Genomic DNA, 23,917 nt, shown 5'->3' with positions numbered 1-23,917 from the left:
TTCTTTTTTTTCTAAACAAAGATTGTGTATTAGGAAGAAATTGGAAGGAAGCAGATATCTGAGGGAAGATAAAACATTTACTAAACATCTACAGTGCTAGGTGCATTGCCTCATTTAATCCCCAGAGCATCCACACAAGATAGGCTATGGATTTCCCCACATCTGTTTCCCAGGTGAGAAAAAGCTCACCTGAAAGTGAGGGGACTAAGACTTAGACAGGTTAAGTAGTTTGTTCAATGGCACACAGCTATTAAGTGGTGGTTGTGGAATCTCAACCCAGTATGATATAAATAAGTCGTGATGGAGCCAGATGGCAGAGAAATGGAAGAAGAGAAATGGGAGCTCAGCCTATGAGTACTCTACTGTGCAGACTAGAGCAAAGCTGTAGATGTAGTCTTCTACATCTTCATAGGATCATGAGCTGATCCCTGTCTTTGCTGACTCAGCTCCTCAGCTGTAAATTATGTGGTGGGGCTTAGGGGTTATAACACCCGTGTAACTAAAATACCTGTGAAAATGTGACCCACATGTCCCTCATACACAGAGATTCATGAGTGGGTGGTTTGTACAGAGTTCTCCACTGGTTCTCTGGGATGGTGTGTATAATAATCAAGAGAACACTAGAATGGCTGAGTGTTGGGATGAAATACAGAGGTACCGTCTATATTCTCCTTTTGATGCACTTCCACTGTGGACACTTGACATTAGAATGATAACATATCAAATAAGAAGAAAGGTCAGATGCGACGTACCAACATTTAAGGAGAGTGGAGACTGGGAAGACAGACTCAGAGCGGTAGGAGGAAGACCAGCAGAGATTTATGTCAGAGAAATTAAGGAGGGTGGTTTTCCAAAGAGGAAGTCATCTTTTGGTCACTGATTAATTTGTAAAATAGCAAGCCTCTTTTAATAGGTTTGGCTATGAAAGGAAGAGGACTCAAAAGTGTGAAATAAAGAAGGTCTAAGAGTTGGAGGAAGAAATTTTTGTATTTCAAAGGTGTCAGAAATATAGATGTTTCTATGGCCGGGGGGAAAGGGCTGACAGAGAAGCAGAAGTTGAAGGTGAAGGCCTAGCAGACAGGGTATCTAGGAAGATAAAAGAAGATGAGGATCTAAAGGTAAGATAGGCTCACCTTGGACTGCGGAAGTCACCTCACTTACCAAGATACAAGGCAAAGATATGATTCTTATTTTTTAGACACATTGATAACATTTAAAGCCTTGAGCAGTATGTAGAATTTCCTAGTTGTCGACCAACTAGGGCAATTTTATTTTTTCCCAAACTAATTTTTCACATTCTATTCATTTCTATAGGCATTTCTACTTTCTATCCCATACTGCAGATATGTACTATTTAATAGCATGCCTTATCCACACATATCCTGGAAAAGATATTTTATTATAACACTGGCAAGATTAGTACCCAAACAGGTACCTTTCCAGGTAATTGCCACTTTGGTTTAACATCTGGCCACTGACACCAGCATTTAGGGACTTTGCATCTTTGGGCCATTTCTCTCTCAGACAATCAAGACATTAGGCTATACACCTAAGGCCTCCAGGGGTGTCCCTGAACACCTGAACTTCACATTTAGTTAACACAGAACCTAGGAGGGTATTTTTTTTTTTTAATGTAGCAGCTATCTAAGGCAGACAGCATTGTAATAAAACCACCAAAACGCAGAAAGTGAGGGAGAATGTAAAGGACGTCCACTATCTCATGAACTCAGTGTAATCACAGGTTCTTAAATTGTGCCTTGACTCATCTCCAGAGTCACAAAATTTGATTTATTTGATTAAAATGTACTCTTGCAATTGCTTCCATTCTGTCTTCTAATGAGATTTTTACATGCATAAGAGAGGGAAGGCTAATAAGTTCATGCAGTCCATTTGCATCTCTGGCAAGACAAAACTGCAGATGCCAGGCCTTGCTTCCCCAGACTTGGAGTCAATCCAGCTAGACTTTCTTCCTTTCCCTTTTCTTTCCTTTACTCTTATGAACCTTCTTTCTACCAAGGGATGACAAGAGGGAAGATGGGAGGAATAAGACAGAAAACTTGAAATGCTGGCCCTACTTAATTAAGGAGTTTTGAGTAACTTTAAGAATCAAGAAATTGAAGCTTATTTTGAGTTGTCTTTGTTCCCTGTAACCATCTTGGTTGCTAAGAGACTGTAGTGGGAACTGGCAAAGTAGCAGAAACAAGATGAAATGCAAAAGCAAATTGACTCTGAGAATGAGGAGGATGCCCTAATCTGGATGGAATTAGAAATTTGATGCTAGAAAGCCAAGCTCAACTATTTTAGAGTCTTGGGGGATAGGGGTGGGATGGAGGTAGTAGAGCAGAGGATAGAGAAAGAGTGAGAGTATATTCAAGCAGGCTTTTGAGTTTTAAAAAGCTTCGTAGACCTCTTGCTCAACAGATAAAGTACAACTTGTATTATATGACATATCCTGCATTCAGTCAGTCCTTTCACTTTTTCATAAGTAAGAATAGACTTAGTCTTCACAAATGTTAACAAAACATCTTTTTTTCTGAAAATAATTTAGGTTTATATTCAAACCAGACAATGCCTATATTTTGGTAAGCCAACTCTTAGGCTTGATCTTAGAACTTTTATTTTTCTCAGAAATAAACCAAAGGGGATCCCAACTTATTTGATTCATAAAAATACTCCTATGGAAAGATTTACCAGTCCCGCAAGTCCTATAATAAAATGTCTAAGCTTCGTGATCTCATCACTATAATCAGACACCAGCCTTCTTTCTGGACTTTTTGCCATTGTTCACTAACAGGAACATTGACTATTGCTAAGTTACTCCACTTAGTATTCTCTAAATAAGTAATGCATATTACTTTTTTATCCGTACTGTTTTTGCTGCCCTGCATGACCCCTTACACACTGGCCTTGCCCCTGAAATACCATCATCTCTGTCCATCAAAATTGTGCCCAAGCAATTGACCAGCTCCAAATCCTCCTTCAGTGATTCCTTCTCCAGGTACACTGAAATTTCCTAGGGCTACTGTAGCAAATTACCACAAAGTTGGTGGATCAGATTTATTCTCTCACAGGTCCAGAGACCAGAAGTCTATGAGGACCATGCTAACCCTAGGAAAGATCTAGGAAAGATCTCTTTCTTGTCTTTTCTGCCAACAATCCTTGGTGTTCCTTGGCTTGTATACATCACTCCAACCTCTGCCTTTTCATGGCATTCTCTTCTGTGTGTCCTTCCCTGCCTCTTGTAAAAACACTCTCATAGCATTTATCCTGTATGAGCTCATCTAAATCCTACTTTTAACTCCTTCTGCAAAGATCCTACCTCCACATAAGGCCACATCCTGAGGTTCCAAGTGGACATGAAATTTGAGAGACACAACTCTACCCACTACACTATTCTAAAGTAATCTCTCCTTCCTCTCACCTTTTTGGTCCTTAAAGTTGACCAACATCATGCATTTCATGTTCAACCATATTGTTATTTATCTACAAGTTGCTATTATTGTTGCCATCTTGCTTTGTGAGGGGACATTTTGAAGAAGAGAATATATACAAGGGTGGGGGGAACCACATTAACAAAGTTAATTTTAAAATTTTACTTGTGTTTTCATTAGCGTTATCAGATTTATGAAATATTTAAACAGAGCACAATTATATTTTTCTTTATATTTTTCAAAAATTATTTTGCCTAAAAGATTTTAACTTATACTTCACTGCTGTGTCAACACTTTTACCATTTTGTAGTAATAAAAATAATGGCTAGCAATAACTATATTCCAGCACTGTATTATACACTCTTATATGTTATATAATTCATATAACTACTGTGTGAGGTAGATTATTAGTATCATTCCCATTTTCTACTTGCAGAAACTGAGGCTCACGAAGATTAACTGGCCAGTAAGTAGCAGAACCAGAATATGAATCCAGGTCTATCTGATTCTACAGACTCAATTTCTATTCTGTATAGGCTAACTCACTCAGCTAAAGCTAAATAAAAATCTAATGATTTCAATGAAGGAACAACAAAAGTCATTTTAATGATGAGACTTGTAACTCAAATATCAAGTGCATTGATTTTTGAGACAAAAATCTAGTGGTGAATAAATTACATCTCTTTTTACTGGAAGGTCTTTTGTTGGAACTATCTTTGGCCTTAAGTAATTTAGAGAGCTAGTCATCTTTTGGTTATGGGCCCTTAGGATCATAAATATATAGATAAGTAATGAAATGCTGAAGACATATCTTACATTTCTTTAATGCTGTATCTTTGTAAATAACTTAGTGTTGATGTAGAACAATTATTTTAAACAAATGAGATTAAAAGTATATTTAGCTTAATTATAGGTGTGACGTACGTTCCTTCAAGTTTTCCCTTACATAGGTTATCAGGCTTTAAGTATGTGATTAATGCCCTTAAAGAATCATCAAGAACAGTTATATCTCAGCTAAATTATTTCTCCATCCTAGCACATTAGCAGTACAGAGAGCATTTCCGTGAATGAGGTATTATTTAATGAATTCCCTGAAATTTGTATTTTTGAAAGTGTTTTATTTCAGTTCATGGGCAGGAAATGTACTCTTACCATCTGTGCTTCCGAATGAGAGCTACAATACTTAGTCATCTCTTTCTGCCACTGCTTAATTACTTAACTCACTTTTTTCCCTGTATTTCACCTGGGGAAGCCATCTAGTTTCCAACAAAGCATTGTTTTTATGCTCTGTATTTTTTTTTTAAAAATAAATTCCAGGTTGTTTATTAAAATGTCACAATCTGCTCACTTCCTCCTAGTGTTCTTTCCCAAATGTGCATATTTTGTGACTCTTACAAGTTGCATTACTCCATTTAATCATCTCATATTTATTTTAGAGCAGTGGATAGTTCTTAGCCTATTGTCAATTATATGAAGAGACTGTTAATGCTGCACATTATGCATAAAATTATTGAAACTACATTAAGTTGTCTACATATTGTACTAATTGTTAAGTTAAATAATATATGCTGTCAATCAGCTATCATGATAAAGAAATGGGTAAACTGATACTAAAAGAATTCCAATCCAGGTAATTATTCTTCTTGATAAGTAATAAGAAAATGGGTCAAACATTGTTTCCCTGAGTTTTAGCACTTTTTAATTGCGTGTGTTCTGTTTTCTTCTAGTGTGCAGTGTTTCCGTGATGTCAGGCTATTCTGATGTTTTTCACAATTGTAATCATGTTTTGTAGTTGGTGTATATTCAACAGGTAATTCTTTCTCCGTCTTCCTATGATTATTTCAAGGTGATGACACAATGACAGGTGATGGGGGAGAATACCTTAGACCCGAGGATCTAAAAGAACTGGGTGATGACTCTCTACCCAGCAGTCAGTTCCTGGATGGTATGAATTACCTGCGTTACAGCTTGGAGGGCGGACGCTCTGACAGGTATTCATGTAAAGCTTTCATTTGATATCAGAAGTGAGCGCAACACATTTTTACGATGGTAATTTAAAAAGAAGACACAATTATTGACACTTAAGGGGCATCTCACTGCTCTCAGGAGTTCACTGACAACTCTAAGTGTCCATGTTAAAGCACAGGAAACTGAAGCCTGGAGAGACTAATGCTTAGTAAAAGTCAAACATCATAAGAAGCAGAGCCATGATCAATGAAGAGCCCACTTCCATTAAATATGATGTTTTTAATCATCTGCAACTTTCTTCTCCAGGCAAATAAAAAGGACAGTTTTGCCTTATGGGCACTCTTACTAAATGGCAATTATAGATACTTCCAGTCCTCTTGGGTTTTTTTGGATGTGCCCTGGTTTCTGTGAACAGAAGTATGCTATGAAGAAGGATTAAAAAGTAACAAATTCTGAAGGAAACTTTGCCTGGAACTGACTTTTTATGAAAAAGAATCAGAAAAGAATCCCCCAAGAGCCTGGATACCAAAAGTGATCTGAGCAAAATCTGAAGGAGCCTAGGTTTCATAGCCAAACCTGAGGAGGTTTATATAATATTCTGAAATATACAATCAATTTTATTTTTTGGTTATTGATAATTAATGCAATTGATGTTTATGATTTTTTAAGACAAACTGATTAAGAACATTCCATGGTAACTCATTATAAGCATGACTGTCAGCTTAGGTTAAGATTAAGGTTGTCCATATGGTGTAATGTCTGTTGCTAATCAATAATCCCAGGTTTATCATTTTAATCTTCGCTCTATTTTAAGCTGTTTCCAGCATAGTTGGGGTCTAACAAATAAATACTGTAAAGAGTAGTCAATTCTAAATGGATAGCTAGCAAAAACAAACTTTTCTTAGTTTTTTTTTTCCATGAGTACTAATGCTCTCCTCCTATCTTTTTTTTTTTTTTTTTTAATTTGATGTGCATGTAATAAGTGCCTTTCTGGGCTGGCTTTGTGGTAGGTGCTAGAGATGCAAACATGATTAAGATACAGTCACTACATTCATAGTCTCATGAAGGGTCAGAGAGACAAGGCTAGTGGTACCCACTGAGTGTAACTGGAACCCTGAGGCTCAGGCTTCCTGCAGGAGATGAGTCCAAACCAAGACAGGATGATGAGTAGTGATGGTGAGGAAAGGTGAGGAGGGCATTTGAAGCCTTAATAAAATGAGCAAAGACTCATGGTGTGTGAGAGAAACTAGATAGTGCAGTGTCGCTGAAATGTAAGTATAAGGAGGGAAGGTTACATTCGCATTTGGCATCCCTGTGATGGTGAGGTAGAGGATGAATTTTAGAGGAAAACTGTCAAAGAGTTAAACCTGGCGGCAGCAACCATCTGAGAAACTATTGCAGTAATTTTAGCGGAAGTTACTAAGACAAGATTTGAACTTTGGTAGTAGCAGTCATGGGGAACATTTTAGAAATGAAAAATTTGAGAATTTATCTATGAGATAAAACTGGTCAGATTTGGTGATGGATTTCATGGGGTAGGTGAAGAAGAAGAAGATTTGATTGACTTTGTGGCTTCAATGACTTAGACAGAGAGTGGTTTGTGGGATCAGAAGGAGGAGCTACTTGGAGGGTGAGGGTAGCGAGGTCTTGTGCCGTATCAGTGTTCTGGATATTGAATTTTGACACACTGACAGATTTAGACCTCACAATCTGAGATTCTTAAAAGACTTCAGATTTCAATAAAATGAAATGTTTATGGCTTTGCACAAATTCATAATAATCTATGAATAATCATTACTGTCATCCAAAAAGTCTTTTTTTTTTTCCCCAGCTTGGTCACTTTTATTAAGAGTAAGTGCTTGGTTTGATCCTTTTGCTGTCTTTGAAAACACTTAGTACTGAGAAAGAATTCAGAACAATACTTTCTATGAAACAGACGTCCATGGTTTGATGATTTTACCTGAGACAGGGTCAGGAAACAAAGAAGATATGATCTGTTCTCCAGGTCCACACTTGCATTTCTAGAACACCAGATGTGTTCATGGTCTCCAAGATGGAATTATAGGCAGCATCCCATTTTCATGGTTGCAGTGTTTTATTTTTTAATTTTGCCGAGACAATTCAGTATGTCATCTTTTTTTGGTAACCATTTTTTTCCTTCTCATTATTTCTTTATTTGGCGTGCTTTCAATAGTACCATGCCCAGGTAGGTACTACATGGCATGAAAACATGACCCTTCCTGGATACATTCACATTTCCCTGCTCACTGCTCAGTGTGTGTGTGTGTGTGTTGGCAGGGGGTGCTTATGTTCTAGAATTATGGATTTATTCTTAAATTGTGATTTTTATGTATTAAACTGAATAACTTTTTGAGCTAGAAGGGTAAATGTTTTACTAGAATAAAGTCTGTGGTATGTCCCAGGCCTGACTTTGCTTTATCTGTCACAGCTCCACCTTGTGGTTGATGAAACATTAGCGTGGCTTCCCTCAAAGGAACCTAATAAGCCTCTGTATAGTTGGAGATGACAGGTGATTCTGATACCTAAAATGTACATGGATACAGAAGAATAAAAATAGTTAAATTTTAATTACATTGAGCAGAAACAAAACCAAGTTCTGGTTAGCTAGATTTTGTGTCCATTTTATTTTATTATTGTTTACAAATTAAAAATGCTATTCAAATTCAACGCAAAAGCCTAACAGTGAACCACAGAAGTTTTTCTATGTGTTAAAGTAAACACATTGAAGGTTTTGCATATTCACTTGTCCAGTAAGTTTGAAAGACTATTAATTGAATGTCTTATAAATATTGCAGCTTACTAAAATGGTAATTATTACCATCTTAGCGGTAATACAGTAGAACTACAGACTTTGATACCACCTAATGTATGTCCATAAAGCAGTTGTAATACGGTGAAAAAAAGTATAAATTTAAGATGGTAACAAAGTATTGGCACATTCCTTAGCTGGACAGCAAGTAAATTTTTACACTTCTGTGGATACGTGTTATTGCAAATTTATTAACTGAACAGCACCACCTCTAACTTAATGAAAAAAAATGGAAACTCTATTGTGAACTATTTAAACTTGTTTGCAATGTTTTAAATCAGGGTTTTAAATTAGACAGTTTAAATTGGGGTTTTAAAATTAGACAGTTTCTGATCCAGAGACTTGAATTATTCTAGACCTTTGTGCTGGTCATTACTCCTTCAGAAAGAATCATTTTTTACTCTTGGAATAGTCTAACTTCATTTATTTCACTTAAGTAGATTCTATGACATCATAGAAAAAAGAGCAATTGATTAAATAACATTTAGCATTTTAGAAGGCAGTAAACTAAATCTACCTAGTGACTAAGTCTTCTCTTGCTGTTATGAGCAGGCATTTTTAATCCTGCATCCCAGTGCCTCTTGCTGCTTTTGTGCATTCATTCATATAAATCTAACATTTTGCATGTGTAAATTCACAGTCTGGATCTTTGAAGTTTAAAGCCATGGATAGAGATTATGTAATTAACAAATCTGAGCCCAGTAGAACTTGATGGAGGAAAATGTTTGAGCCCATAGACAGCCATATTATTTCAAGAGGTTGACCCCTCTACTGTTTTCTCTTGGCTTAGTTCAACACTAAATAAAGGATATTAGAATTTAGGAGCTGTTGATCTAATGCTGTCTGGTATAAAACACATAGAAGTGAACCTTAGCTATCTTTGTGGTTTAAAGCAGGAAAAAAAAATGTTCAGTCCGCCGATTGAGAAGAGCTTTTGCTGAGATCAAAGACCCCTTTCCCCGTTAATTTAATCCTCTTTCCATCCTCAGTTTCAAGGTCAGGCCAAGGTTAGTCACAGCAGCCTGTTTATGAGTTGCACTGTCGAAATCCAACTGCACAGCTGTAAAAACAGCTATAATATCAGTTGCTTCCAACTCCCTGGACTAAAACCTTTGTGGGTGGATTTACTAGGCATCCAGGCTGCTCCTGCCTTGGCTATGTCAGGATCCTCAATCTTCTCCAAGAACCAATATAACGTAAAATAACGACTTGCCAAATTCTGTTTAGATTTCCTTTTATTGTAAGCACGAGATTTATGTAGGTGTAAAAATGTAGGATCAGGCAATCAAGGAAAGTTTTTTGATTCATGTCGTTTACTCTGTAATATTTGGCATCTACTTTGGGAGCATAAATTCTATAGCAGAGTAGGAGGGAGAAGTCCCTGCATTACTCTGAATCATCTACCAAGTGATGATTCCTCAAAGATAATTGAAGTTGGCTATATTGGCACCTCATAAAGATGACAGTATATGACTTACAAAAGTAGATATAGTTTCTACTAATAAATATGCTAACTTGACATTTAGTCCATAATTCTATAGTGCTTCACTGGCCAAATAACTACTAGCTGAAAGTAAATGAAGCCTTGTGTCTGTAAATATTGTGAAAGTTTGTGTATCTCTTTATTTTCCTCTATGGGCTTTAGGCTAATATTTTGAATACAGATCTTTAATTCTTGGACTAACATATATAAAATATAGTTTATTTAAGATATCAATCTATTTGTCATTTGACTGTACAAATTAACTAGAAAGGAATGAAATGGCATCTGTGCAAATGTCAAGCTTCACTCATTGCATTTGAGCATATAATTCAGAACTTTGAAATTCAGACTTATCAAAAATGTAAAGCATTGATTATCAAGGCCTAAATCCCATTTTGAAGCCACACCTCATTTTTGCTCAGTGTCCATTGGCAATTCGTTTTCCATGCTGGCAGATGTGTACGTGTTGTGGCTTGGTCTTAAAAACGTGGTCTCTTGTGCCCTTGCGTCTCGTTGCCGTAGCAACCAGCTCTCTTTGGTGCTTCACTCACCACTCACAGGACGTGCACAGGGAACAGTGCTGTCCTTTGAAATAGCATTGTTGGAAACACCAGAGACAAACAAGAGGAACCCCACTTCCGCAGGAAGCATGCATCCACCCATAGTTCATCTCGCTCTGTACCTTCCAGGGGTGTGTACCAACGTTCAGTCATTCACAGTTGCAGAGGAAAAGGAAGAGGCATGGAGAGAAAGGAAAATAAGTGAAAATGAAACCTGTGCTTTCATTTTGTTCTTTCTGAGGGCTGTCTTATTTCCCCCGCTAATATTTTTCTTAGCTGCAGGGAGATGAACATTTAACGCAGATTTAAGCCATCTATCCTGGAACTGTTTTCTTATACTGGCTGGAAATAAGCTACAGTTGCTGGTTTCAAACATTTCTTGGAAGAAAATGAATCAGATTAGGAGTATCAAATTTTATCTTCTGGATTCCCTGGTGCCCTTGCCATTGAATGGTAGGAACCAGACAAAAGATGTGTTAGTTTAGTTGTTGGACAGAGAGGTACTGAACACAGAGATCTGTGTGTCCTTCTTCTACGGTTGCAATTAATGTCCCCCTGGAAGTTGCACTGTTAGCTAACAGCACGCTTTTTTCATTCTCCTGCTCGGCTCACCATTTCATCCTCCCAACCCTACCACTGCGTATGTGACCATGACCTCCTGCCAACCTACCAGCCTTCGATCCTTCAGTTCCGACAGGTCTCACACCCTGAGCCATGCCTCTTACCTGAGGGACAGTGCCATGATCGACGACACAGTTGTGATCCCCAGTCACCAGGTATGTGACTTTTTGCCTTCACGTTTCTGCTTTCTGGAGAGCTTTTTAACGTTATCTGATGCTGGAAATGTCCAGAGGAGGTTTTTTAATCTAAAAAAAAAAAAAAAATTATCTAAGTCAGTTGACAAGCTAGTATCCAAGATTTGAGAGTTTTTCTGAAACATAAAAAAATGTTTGCTGGATTTTTCAATGAGTAGAGATTTTCTAAAATAATATACTTTTTGTTTCTTCAGCTATATTGAATTATTCTGTGGAGATTATATGTAAAACTCAGTTTCTTTCTTAAATCTCTATTAAAGGAAAAAAGTAAGATAGGATGCATTTAAGGTATAAGGTGAATGGTCCAGGTTAGAATATGTCTCTCAATATTTAAAATTGTTATCTATTAGAAAAGATGTAGGGTTTGTTATGAATATGTTAATCTGAGGTATGATTTTATCAGTTTTGGCTGGTTGGATATAGGGAAATGGATGAACGTCTACTCTTCTAAGACAATGACACAAATATGATCAATAATATCATTTAAATGGGAATCCATTATAAAAGATACATTTTAAATGCCTCAGGCTTATATATGTTTTAAATGAAAGTTTTTCCAAGTAATACCACCTTCCTGGGATACCACCTTTTAGAGTTCATTATGTTTTAATTCAATCAAAGGAAAGTATTTTTATTAAATCCAGTGTTCTTTGTGTTTAGGTGTCAACTCTCGCCAAGGAGGCAGAAAGGAATTCTTATCGTCTGAGCTGGGGCACTGAGAACTTAGACAATGTGGCTCTTTCTTCCAGCCCTATTCATTCAGGGTGAGTAAATCAATATTATGTATCCAGATTAAGAGGTAAAAAGAGATGAGTGAAAATAACAGCTTTGTCCAGCAGCTTTAGCTGATGGCCAGCTCACAGGGGAAGTGACCTTTTTAAAAACGTGCCAGTGCTTCATCCAACATGGACTCTATCCACACAAACAAACCGGCAAAAGGGGTTGAATTCAGCATAGAAAAACTGACTGTTGTTTTAAAATAACTAGTAGAATTGCGTCAAACAGCTTGCTAACTAACAGGAATATACCGATGATCTCCTTCCCATTCACATTTTGTCTTTAAGATGTTTTAAAAAGAGGGGCAGGATCATTTGCTTTTTTTTGAAAATTCTATTTACTTAAGATTAACTGACTAGTTTAATAGATGCCTGTCCTTACATATTAGTACATTTAAAATAATATTTATAGCAGTTTGAGTCACACAAATATACACAGGAGCTCACATGTTATTTGAAGTAGGGATATACTAAAAAAGGGAAATTTGAAGGCAACCAGACAGGTTCTCAGTTATCTTTTAAAAATCACTCGGATAATCTATATGCCACTAGTTAAGAAATGCTGCCTATTTATATTAACTCATTAAAAACTAGGACTTTAATAATTTTAAACATTCTTAAGGATGTTCTTAAGTTATAAGAATTCAATTATATAGAACATAAATTCCTTAAGGAGTTTTAAATTATATTTTTCATACACTCTTCATTCTTGGGTTTCTTCCTTACATGCTAGTGGTTTCAAGTTGTATAGTAATTGCATGACTATATATACACTTTTAAAATAGTTTTTATTCAATCACTTCTTAAGCCCCCACTTTTTTATCTAACTAAACGTAATATTTTGATTTCAATTTTCATCCCCAACTCCTTATCCATAATCCCCAGAACTATTTTGGGTAGTGGATCCTATCTTGTTTTTATTATTCTAAAACATTCTCCTTTTGGGAAAGCATTGTAAGATACTGTGGTTAAATTTTTGGATTTCTTAGTCTGATCTTCTGCTAAAGGCTTGTAGAATATAAAATTAGTTATATAAATACTGAAAATAATCATAACATTCTTCTTTGTTAAATATATAAGAGCTAGTTCTTGATGCAACCATTATTCAAAGGAATAAAAACCAATTAAACTGCATCCAAATTTACCTACATATTTTAAGTATAAAATGAGATAGTTAAAATCTGACAGCTATAAATTATTCAAAAAGCATAACACTGCATTATTCTAGTAAATTTCTCAACAATGATGAAAAGAAAAAAAAAGAAACTTGGATCTACAGTGTTGATAAATAATAGATCAAAATCTAGAAGCCATAATCAAGTATTTGAGGTCCATACCCACAGCCTACAAAGTGAAAGGTTATTTAAAGCAAAATGTGATTAACTATTAGTAGCTGAATTTACAAAAGAGTCAAAATGTTATGGTAAAATTTTAATTTTCAGAATAATTTACCTTAAAAAACTAATTTCTTAAAGAAGTCTTAACTACTGAAAGGTGGTGTTATACTTAGCTGAAGTACATCAGTATACATACCAACTGAATAAAACAAGATACACGCTCAAGTAGAGTTGATTATTTACGATGAACCAAGAGTATCCAGTGGTTAACGATTAATTACTTATTAAAATAAGGATCTTTAAAATCTTGGTCTGTAATAAATCAGTTTTTCTGTGAACTTCGAACGTGATCACCGACTCTAAACGTCAACTCTGGCTGCACACTGGAATCACCTGGGAGCTTTAAAAAATACTGATGCCCAGGCCCCAGCCCAAACCAGTTACATCCCAGCCTCTGTTGTTGGGGCCTTGGCCTGGTATTTTCTGCAAGCGCCAATAGTCCAGATATATATGTTTTATATAAAGTGTTAGAAAGGAACAACTGTGCCTAATAAAACTCTGACTATAAGGGAGACTTAGGTAATTAACACATGACTAGTTCTCTCAAATGTTTTTTACCCCTTCCATTTCCTTAAAGATTCATTCTTTGTACACTGTTGAATTTTACAATATACCAAACCTTGTACCAGGCACTAATAAAAATAGATAAGTAAGACCTAGCCCTTACCTTTAGGAAACACACCTATATGTTGTTATTTGAATTTGAAGACAATCTGTGGAAGAGAAATAACATGATGGTTGAGTGTGCTTTGGAGTCAGACCAATCAGAATTCAGATCCTGGCCCTGACACTCTATGTGACACTGAGCAAGTTGTATAAAATATCTTGAGTTTCAGTTTACGTATCTATGAGATGAATGTTATCTTCTGGATTCCATAGGGGAGTTTTAAGGATTAGATGCTTCTTAAATAGTTAGCATTCTGCCTAGAAAGAGTAAGTACTCAATAGATTGTAGCCATTAATATTTATAAAATCCCCATTCACATCTTCCATATTTTTCACAAATTCCAATCAGTTATGCAGAAAGGATTCTGAGTCCTTTATGTGACAATACCAATGTGGTACAATTCATAATGGCAGCATTTGACTTATTTTTATCAGGTAATCTATCATCTAGTTATGTCTCTACTACAGTATTTGAACAAACAGTGCAACAGATGATTCTAGTAAGATGAGCAGTACCCACTGAAAACTCAAGGATTCTGAGTATGATGGTATTTGAAAGTTACCATGATATTAATGTATGTAAATAACATTCATAATATCATATCATGTAACAATGATTTCTTGTAATTTTATTCACTTACACCAGGTTCCTGAGTAATAGTTTTTATATAGTGTTCAAGGAACTGAGTTTCCCTTTAACTAATTGGGTGAATTCTTAAACCACTTTAAAATCTCCCCAAAATGTAAGAAAAAAAATTTTTGATAGAGGGGATAATAAAGTTAGCTTTTATATACATATGCTACTAATTTGGTATATAATGTTCTATTAGATTAAAGGGATTTTAGATTAATATGAAACACAGCTTCTGCCAATAAGGAGTGTTTGTGATTTTCTTTCACCTCTGCTATTTCCAAACACTAATGTTCATTGCTACAGGAAAATAAGCTTCGGTGATTAAAAAATATGTTCTGCCCAATAGATACAGCCAATTATCCGGGAAAAGAAAGGCTGACAGTAATATTTTTATTGTTGTTCTTGAAGAAGTTGCATTACTCATTCACAATCTAACCAACAGTTGTTTCTAGTATCACAATCATGATCATACCCAACACAAGCTTGGATAAGAATTTGAACTACAATTCTCTATTTTCTAAGTGCATAGTGAATCAACAGATACAAGGCACAAGTTCCTAGGAATAGCTAGTTTCATGACTCATTTTAAATATTATTTCAAAGATCTTTATTTTTATAGTTTTTAATAACAGCCAAGTGCCAACACTTAAATCTCAATTTATGATGTAATACTACAAGATATGAGAAGTCTGTAAGAAAGAAATCTTTTAAAGAACTTGTTTTTCATAAAAACATGTTGAAGACTGTTGCACCATGAATCTAAAACTACTCTAAAAATACAGTCTATTTTTAAAAAACATGTAAAGTTGTTAGCTCAAATAGCAGAAGTTGATATTTGAAATACAAGGAAATTAAGGCTGTTTTCCATCTGACAACATTAATATTTATCTAAGTATCTATAACAGTTAATTTAGCTGTTCGTGTATTTCAAATACTCTAATTTTTTTTAAAGATACATGAAAGTAAATTCTTCTGGGTGAAGAAAATTATTTTATAAATAGCTAAATAGCTATTTCATAAGGTTGAATTTCCAGTCCAAAAGATACATATATCCATTTGTATATCATCAGGTGTTGAAAACCCCAGTGAACTCTGTGAAAACTTAAAGAGTGTTTTGAGGAAGAGCAGACTCGGGTGGAAGAGCAGTGATAGGCAGGACTATAAAGTGGGACTAAACAATACCACCAGTGAGGAAGACAGCAATCCCCAAAACAGGGAATGAAAGCCTTGAAAAAAAGCACTAAGGCTTTGTTTGCATAGTTTTTTGTTACCTACTAGTAGGTAATTAATGTTACCTACTTACTTTGCCTTATAGTTTATGCTACTGTTTGTCATTGGAGCTATTTTTAAAATCATGCCTTTTCTGTTTGCATTTCTTCTGTAATAGCCCAAGAGGGCATTGCCATTATTTTGAAAGTATTAAAAACACGAACAAAAAGCTTTGGAGTCAAAACTATGACCATCAAATCAAAGCCCCTGTAACTTTCATTATAATGCCCCTTGATGTTTTTCAGTTTCTTGGACATTTAGACTTTAAGTGCCCATGTAAGCCAGTGTTGAATAGGGCTACAAAGCCATATCCAGAGATTTTGTAAGATCCCAATTCCCTAACCTGGGAGGTGCCACAAAGCTCCCATACCTGACTCTTCTTCAGCATTTGCATAGAGCTATATCTCATTTATATTTCCATCTTTTTTCAAAGAATACTGTATTGTTATATAGATAATATATTTCAGTTGAAAGTCACTTCTGATTTCTTTCTTTATATTTCCCTTTATCCATTCCTTCTCTGTGCTAAAGTATCTATTCTGTTGCAGCCGCACCTCTCCATGTCTTGATCGTGACAGCAGCAGGTGAACTTCTGCATAATTCCTTCTCTGAACATGTCTCCTATTCCTCTCCCCTTTTCACCATCTCCCTCTGCATATACCCTGCCTCAGGATGCTTCAGTGTGACAGTACCTAGCCAGAGAGAGGGCACGAGGGAGAGATTTGTCTTCTCCAGATCATGGCCATGGCTGAATTCCCCTTTCTCTATGGTAAAGAGAAAGTGGGTATTGTTTATTTTGTTGGAAATTAGGTAGGGTTGTGCCAAAATTAATGTAGACCTCATGTGAAAGCTGTGTTGGTCGTGGATCTCCATATCTCAGCTTCTTTTGTGAGAAAAAGTGCTACATAGAGCTGAAAAATGTTATTCCTGGCAATTATGCAAATTGGTTGAGCTATTTTCAAGTCATATTAAAGGTTATGATTTTAAGCGTCACTGAGCAGAGTTTTTCTGAACTATATTCTAGGTGAACCAAATGCAGAAAGTTTATTAATAGTGCATTTGCTTGCTAGTACTTCTTTAAATGCACCCTTTTGATATTTTGCAAATTGTAATTGGAAATAGAATTATTTCAGTTAGTGTTCTAAAAATGTCCATTTTTCTATGTTATTTTAATAAAGTTATTTTAAAGGTTCTTATCAGCCTGCTGATTATACTATTTTTATTATACAGCCATCCATCATGAGACTACAGGTTGTCTACAAATAAGACATTTTGAAAAATTTATATAAGTTCTTTTACTTTTTCTGAAATACATTCTAAATATTATGTTTCTATACATAAATATAATGATAAATAACTTTTTGGTGATTTTAACAAATTTGAGTCACTTTTTTCAAAGCCATTTTCCATCAGTTTTTCAAGTCATAGAATTTGGACGATCAGGAAGGAATTAAGAGAATTACAGAGAAGAAAGAGCTTGTGACACGATTTTCTCACAGGACCCCAGAAATCAGATTTAATCTAAGACCCTCTTGCTATGTATATGTGGATCACTGAAGCACCCTGATGACTTTTTTTTTCCTATTTTTACCCTATAACTAACTCCGAATGCTACAATCTCCTCCTCGTCCCCACCCCATGGTCCTGGATGAGTTAAAAGTAAACCTAAGGATTCATAACTTTTGGGGTGGAGGATATAGTTCTCAAAAGACCAGAATCTTTGTTTTCTGCTGCCTCCTCTGAAGCATGTACTGTTTAGCTAATCAACTACATAATTCCTAGGCAAGTCATCTGCATAATAATGGTGGATTGCTTTTGCTTTTATTCTTTTTAAATTGTGATAACACTGTATCTCACAATTTAGAAAACTTCAATAAGAATTTATACTTTGCATGATTGCTGAATTTCATTTGGAGAGTAAGATATACAATTAAAACTGAGTATGTTAATGTGTTTTTTTATTGTCTGTACAGTCTTAAGTCAATGTTTAGTGCAGTATGTGTATACGTTTTCTGCAAAACTGCTCGTTGACTGTTTTAACCATACAGCAAAAATAATATCTATTTCTTAGAGGAATAGCATTTTATTTTCCAAATGGAAATTCTTCCAGAACATCTGATATTGAACATTCCAGTAAGTTCTCTAACCTAGCTAGAAGTTTAACACCAGAAGGTTACTTTAGAGTTTAATCAAAGTCTCTCATTTTATGGATGAGAAAACTGAAACCTAAAAACGTTAAGTGACTTGCCCAAGGTGACAGCAGTAACTCAAGACATGGATAGATCTCATGGTAGATGAGAGCTAGACCCACGAAAGAGCATGGTCCATGCTGCTCTGTGACAATAGGGTTTTATATCTTATTTAAATAGTACAGTTCACAAACTAATGAAGACTCCCTCATCATATTAAACTGTTTTAGCAAAGTTCCGGCTTCCCTGTAGATATTTAATAAACATTAGTTTCTCTGTTTATGTATTAGATTGTACTATAATTTTTGAGACATTCAAAATATATAAAATCGTATGGGTATAGGGAAAGGCAAATGATGGAAACAAGCATTGATTGATTTCCATATGCTTTACCCACACGTGGTTTAATCCTCACTCTACCCTTAAGTGGTGGTAAGATTACCCATCATTGATGGATGAGGCTTCAGTCAACGCTCACCAACAGCAGAGCTGAGCTTCAGTCCATGTACCGTCTCCTCTGTGCATACTTACTTACATGTTTTCACTTCAGTTCTTTTCCTCTCCAAACGTTTACAGGCATTATGTTGTCCTATTTTAATCTGAAAATATGATACAATTACATTTATTTAATCAACTCTAGTATGTGAACTGATTCATCTCATGACTCACTCCTTCCAAACTTTTACTTTTTCTTATGGTACAAAAAAAGCGTGAATGATCTCTTCCAGTCTGCTTTTTGCTTTTTGAAACTGTTTTCTACATCGCAAAATAACTATCCACTAATTCTACTACCTGTCCAAATAGTGACACCTTTTGATATTCTGATATTTTTAATGAAAATGCTCAAATGCTAACCCAATTTTATAAACTGTTGGGATTAACTGATGAGCATGTTGATTTTTATCTAAAAGACTTTTTCATCAGCACCTAGATATAAACTTGAGTCATTATTTCTCTTATTCCCTATTATTTGAAGAAAAGACTTCTTTAAGTATTCAATTCCACACAATCAGCTTTTTTATTAGTTGTTTATTCTGCATTTACGTTATTTCAGTCTGGTTTCTTAGAGTATTTTCTTGCTAATTTTGTAAACATTTTTATCATTTTGACTTTTAATATTTAGCTCTTTCATGACTTCCAATTCTTCTGTTTCTTTCTTGATATGTTTCTGTTTTGCTTTCCTCTCCTCTCTCTCTCTCTCTCAAGTGACTCCGTCACTAGAGCTTGTTGCTTTTCATTACTTTGTGCTGCTTCCTTCAGTTATTTGCTAAAGACACAAAGGCTTGTTTTCATTTGAAATTCAGTTTTTCTTTTCTCTGAATTATGCATATTGGCACCTTAATTTTTCCAATTTGCTTTGCGTTCTAGTGAAATACTTAAATATCATTTTCCAGATCTATAATGACACCAAGACACATACAGTTAAATTTATCTACTTGCAGCTCCAGTCTTTAAGTTCTTTTATTTTCCAATCTTCAATCTTTCTTCATATAATTTTCACTCCTTAGAAAGTTCTTTACTTCGGTATATTCAAGCTCTTGTCTTTTGCATACTCCCATTTTCTACTCATCCTTTATCAAGGGAAGTAAATATACTGGGTTTCTCATTTTGGAGCAGGAAAATGCCTGTAGAGGAATAGTTAACGTTGAGGATAGTCCTTCCCAACTATTTTGCTATTTTATGAGCTGAAATATCTGAGTGTAGTAATTTGAATGAATTCTGACTGGATTGGTTGGACAGAGACCAAAGAATTAAATTACTTTCTATTTTCTCTTTCTTCTTTGCTAGACATAAATATAGACAGCTTCTCACAACTTACCTTTTTCACTCTTCCATCTATTCACTTATTCAATGATTATTTATCAACTACCTGCTGAGTGCTTCGTTCACATTGTGCTAGGCACTGTGGGGACACAGAAAGAAATATGGAGAACAAGATCACTGCCATTGTGGCACTAATATGGCTCCTATATGAGGTGTAATTCATTTCTCATTGACCAGGAAAGTAAGTGATTGTGAGTAAGAGAAGCCAACATGTGACATCTGGGGCTTAGACTGTGAGCATCTTGGCAGCAGCCGCTCTGTTCTTACTTTCTGTATCCTCACTCAGTTCATAGCAGGGCACCTGGCACTTCATAGGAGGGTAGCAAACATTGCATGGAACAAAGCATGGACATTATGGAGTAAATAAGAACAAAAGAAGATTTTAAAAGGAACAGTCAGTGACACAAAACCAGAGAAAATAATCAAGCATGTAGTTACTTAAACATTGTTTCAGCCAAGAACATAGCTATTTCAATTCACTGTTGAGAGAACACACCACCAGAAGATATTCTAGATAGGGACATTAATTAGGCCATAAGCCATCACTGGGATAATATAGTGGAAATATGATAGCATGTAACATGAATGTGGAGACTCCCTAAATGCCTTTAAAAAGTACAAATAGTATTGAAGATTGATATTAAGCAGGTGTATTATAAAAATCCCTTAGTAGTTTGAGTCCCTGTTCATCACCAATGGTGCTAGGAATCAAAAGATGAAAAAAAATCATAAAATAGAGAAAGTTAGGAATACAGCCATAAGTTTGGGACAGCACTGGCTGAAGTTTAAGTCGCTTTTTCCCTAGTTTTTATAAAAATCAACATAAATATCATAGTAAAATAAAACTAATAAAATGGGAAAGAAACCTTCATATTCATCTGGAAGTGCTACCAGTTCATTTACTCTTTTGAGTGACAGTGCATTTTTTTTAGAGGGGGAGGTAATTAGGTTTATTCATTTGTTTATGTTAAGAGGAGGTAGTGGGGATTGAACTCAAAACCTCATGCATGCTAAGTATGTGCTCTACCACTTGAGCTATACCCTCCTCCGCCGAGTGATAGTGCATTTTAAAAAGCAAATAGAAACCAATTTTTTCGAAAATTCATACTTAAACACTAGTAGGAAGAAAAGCAGTGGACATTTTCTCATTGTGTTTTGATAAAGACCAGAAACATCCACACTTTAGAACTGAACTGTTGATTATTCTCCCTAGTTTGTGCCCCATAATAAACACTTAGAGGACTGAGTACGAATTGATAGGTCTAAACTGGCTTCTGCATGTGGGAAGGAGTGTGATGCCTCTTCTTGTGGCCTCTTCCTGCATGACCTGCTGCAGACAGGCACTGTGGGCTCCTTCATAGCCATTTGTATTAACTAGCAACAGGGGTTCTGTTTAATAGCATGCTTGATGAGCTCTTTGTTCTGCTGTGAAGAGGATGCTAAGGTATTTTTCAAAAACTTCACTTATCTAAAAATAGCATAAATGTATTATTTCTATCCCATAACTTACTTTGATGAATATCTTTCAAATGTCTTAAATGTTGTCAAGGATGCAATATCTAGGTGTGATGAATCTGGTATAGTTCTGTGCTGGTTAAGGTATCAGTAGATTCTTGAGACACCTATGTGTTGCTCTTCTCTTTCTGTTTTGGTATAAAAATCTTGCAAATGCAGTGAAAATTGGGAAAGACAGTAATGTTATTTGTGTAAGGGTCTGCACACTGTTTGTTTGTGTCTTTGTGTATATGTGCACGACAGATTGCCTGGTTTAATTTTTGCTTTTTGACAAAGTGAGTGCTTCCAAGACTTTAATAAGTACTAACAAAGTGACAAGAACTCAAACTAAGCTGCATCACCATCTGCTAAGACCATCTCAAAGGAAACAACTTCAAAATTAAAACAAACCCTTTCTCTTGGTACATTTACAATAAACAAATCAAGTCACTTTGAATTATTGTTCCCCATTCATGGGCAATTAGCTCAGCAGAAAAGGAGCAAAACTAATAGAGATGCCTTTACATTTCTAAATTATTAGCTATGATTTTCCATATTCAATTTATTATAATTTAGGGAAAGTCACGATGCAGAGCCCAGTGTTTCCCACTTCAAAACATAGAACAGAAGGGATTTATAATCTGTTACCTGTCTACCCCACCAATTACAATGGTACAGCTGAGAGATTCCTACTTAAGAAGTGAAAAAGTCCATTTTAACCAGTAAATTGGTTCTATCCAAAACATTTGATTATTTTGCTTTTCCTCTTTTTTTAGAATGTAATCAGTTAAAAACCTGCCTCCTGGGTAAGTTGGTATTGGAGCAGGATACATGTTTCAAGGTTTGATCTTGAGAGAAGGCCTGTGAATGTTTTTAAGTCACAAATGATATTAAAAGGATCTGGACAAGATGTAATTTTTTAAAAAGCTGAGTTAACTTAGAAAAACTACAGTTTGGTCTTCCCTCTCTGCTCTAGCCTTACATTATTTTCATGTGTAGATTTTTCAAGACACGTGTGGAAGGAGGCAGAAGTCTTTGCATTTATAACAAAAGGAGACTCATCAATGTTCTCTGTATAATTTCATTCCACTTTCAATTGGACATAATTTAAATTTATAGTTTATATTTAGCATCACCATGGTCCAAAATAATAAGCAGAGCTCTTCATTAGTTGCAGATCAAAATAATACAAAAATGGAAACAGCAACCAAACTGAAATAAAGGCATTGGCATAAAGTAGAATAACTTTTAAGGACAAAATTTTGGCCACCACTCATATAAATGAAAAAGAGATGTCTTAAGAACAGAGCATTATGGAAAAAAACTAACTTGACAAAGCTTGTTGATCCACCTTCAGATATGCCAAGACACATTTCATCTTCTATTTTAATTTTTAGTTTCCTGGTAAGTTTTATGGTGGATGCCCGAGGCGGTGCTATGCGAGGATGCAGACACAATGGGCTCCGCATCATTATTCCACCTCGGAAATGTACTGCCCCAACACGAGTCACCTGCCGGCTGGTCAAACGCCATCGACTGGCGACAATGCCTCCAATGGTGGAAGGAGAAGGCCTGGCCAGTCGCCTGATTGAAGTCGGACCTTCCGGTGCTCAGTTCCTTGGGTAAGGGTTTCTGATAAACCTCCCACTTAGTCACCGATGAGCTTGTGTCCTCTACATGAAATCACTAGGATGGAGTGGAAAAAGGTACGTCAAAACGTTCTGAAAGACGATTGGCCCCTGTGACATTTTTTGCAAATTGGATTTCATGCCTCAATGCTTGACTCCACTTGCATGCCTCTGATTTTAAGGCATTAGTGGGGTAAACATTCAGCTTAACGATTACTCTTTCTCTTTGGGTATGATAATAGCTGCTAGACTCCTAGTATGAATAATCCTGTTTTAGTCAATGGTAGGTATTTTTTTAAATCTTAGATTTAAGTGATAAAGTCATAGAGAAAAAATACAGTTGGCCCTTGAACAACACAGGGGTTTGAGATGCTGACCCTCCACACAGTTGAAAATTTGCGTCCAGCTTAGAGTCGGTCTCTCCTATAAGAGGTTCCTGCACACTCCAGGTTCTGCATCTGTGGGTTCAACAACCACTGATGGACCATGTGGTTCTGTAATATTTACTGTTGAAAAAAGTCAGGGTGAAAGTGGACCTGCGTGGTTGTTCAAGGGTCATCAGTACTACTCTTATTCCAAACATAAATTTAAATCGTTGTATGGTGATGGAACAGAATCATTACCTTCACTTTGGAAAGCAGTGTTCTTTACAGAACATCAAAAAACTTAGTCTATGTGATTTGTCTTTTCTGTTATCAAAATTGCTACCTTTGAGTCTTAAAACTGCACCAACAGTTTATTTAGGCATAGTTTTTGTTAAGAGGACACGATCAAGAATAACTTCCACCATGCTCATTTTAGCAATTTTGAGCAGAAATAAGCATTTCTTCTTTCTTCTGTTTGTTTGTACGGCTGCTGTGATATTAAGTGGTATCTCAGTATGCCAAGAAATGAATAGCTAACACTGAAAACTAACAAAATGATGAAGTTTTGGAGGGGGACAAGTTTCAAAA

At 35.7% G+C, this 23,917-nt stretch overlaps 1 protein-coding gene across 50 annotated transcripts in view; it reads left to right on the top strand.

Moving 5' to 3' along the window:
• ANK2 (ankyrin 2) overlaps window positions 1-23,917 on the top strand; it is a 603,826-nt gene that overhangs the window by 530,984 nt on the left and 48,925 nt on the right. For 22 of the 50 annotated variants that reach the window (XM_064481197.1, XM_031467121.2, XM_064480111.1 and 19 more), the window contains 5 exons: window positions 5,278-5,422; window positions 10,946-11,048; window positions 11,748-11,851; window positions 16,378-16,413; window positions 22,734-22,958. In XM_064481197.1, the coding sequence (XP_064337267.1) occupies window positions 5,278-5,422; window positions 10,946-11,048; window positions 11,748-11,851; window positions 16,378-16,413; window positions 22,734-22,958 (613 nt within the window). Of the gene's footprint in view, window positions 1-5,277; window positions 5,423-7,593; window positions 7,606-10,945; window positions 11,049-11,747; window positions 11,852-16,377; window positions 16,414-22,733; window positions 22,959-23,917 lie in introns of all 50 variants that reach the window. The other 28 variants (XM_064480481.1, XM_064481005.1, XM_064480948.1 and 25 more) reach the window with 5 other exon arrangements.

Source organism: Camelus dromedarius, chromosome 1 (genome assembly GCF_036321535.1).
Source record: "Camelus dromedarius isolate mCamDro1 chromosome 1, mCamDro1.pat, whole genome shotgun sequence".
NCBI classification, from domain to species: Eukaryota; Metazoa; Chordata; class Mammalia; order Artiodactyla; family Camelidae; genus Camelus; species Camelus dromedarius.
This window is presented reverse-complemented; position numbering and strand designations above follow the sequence as displayed.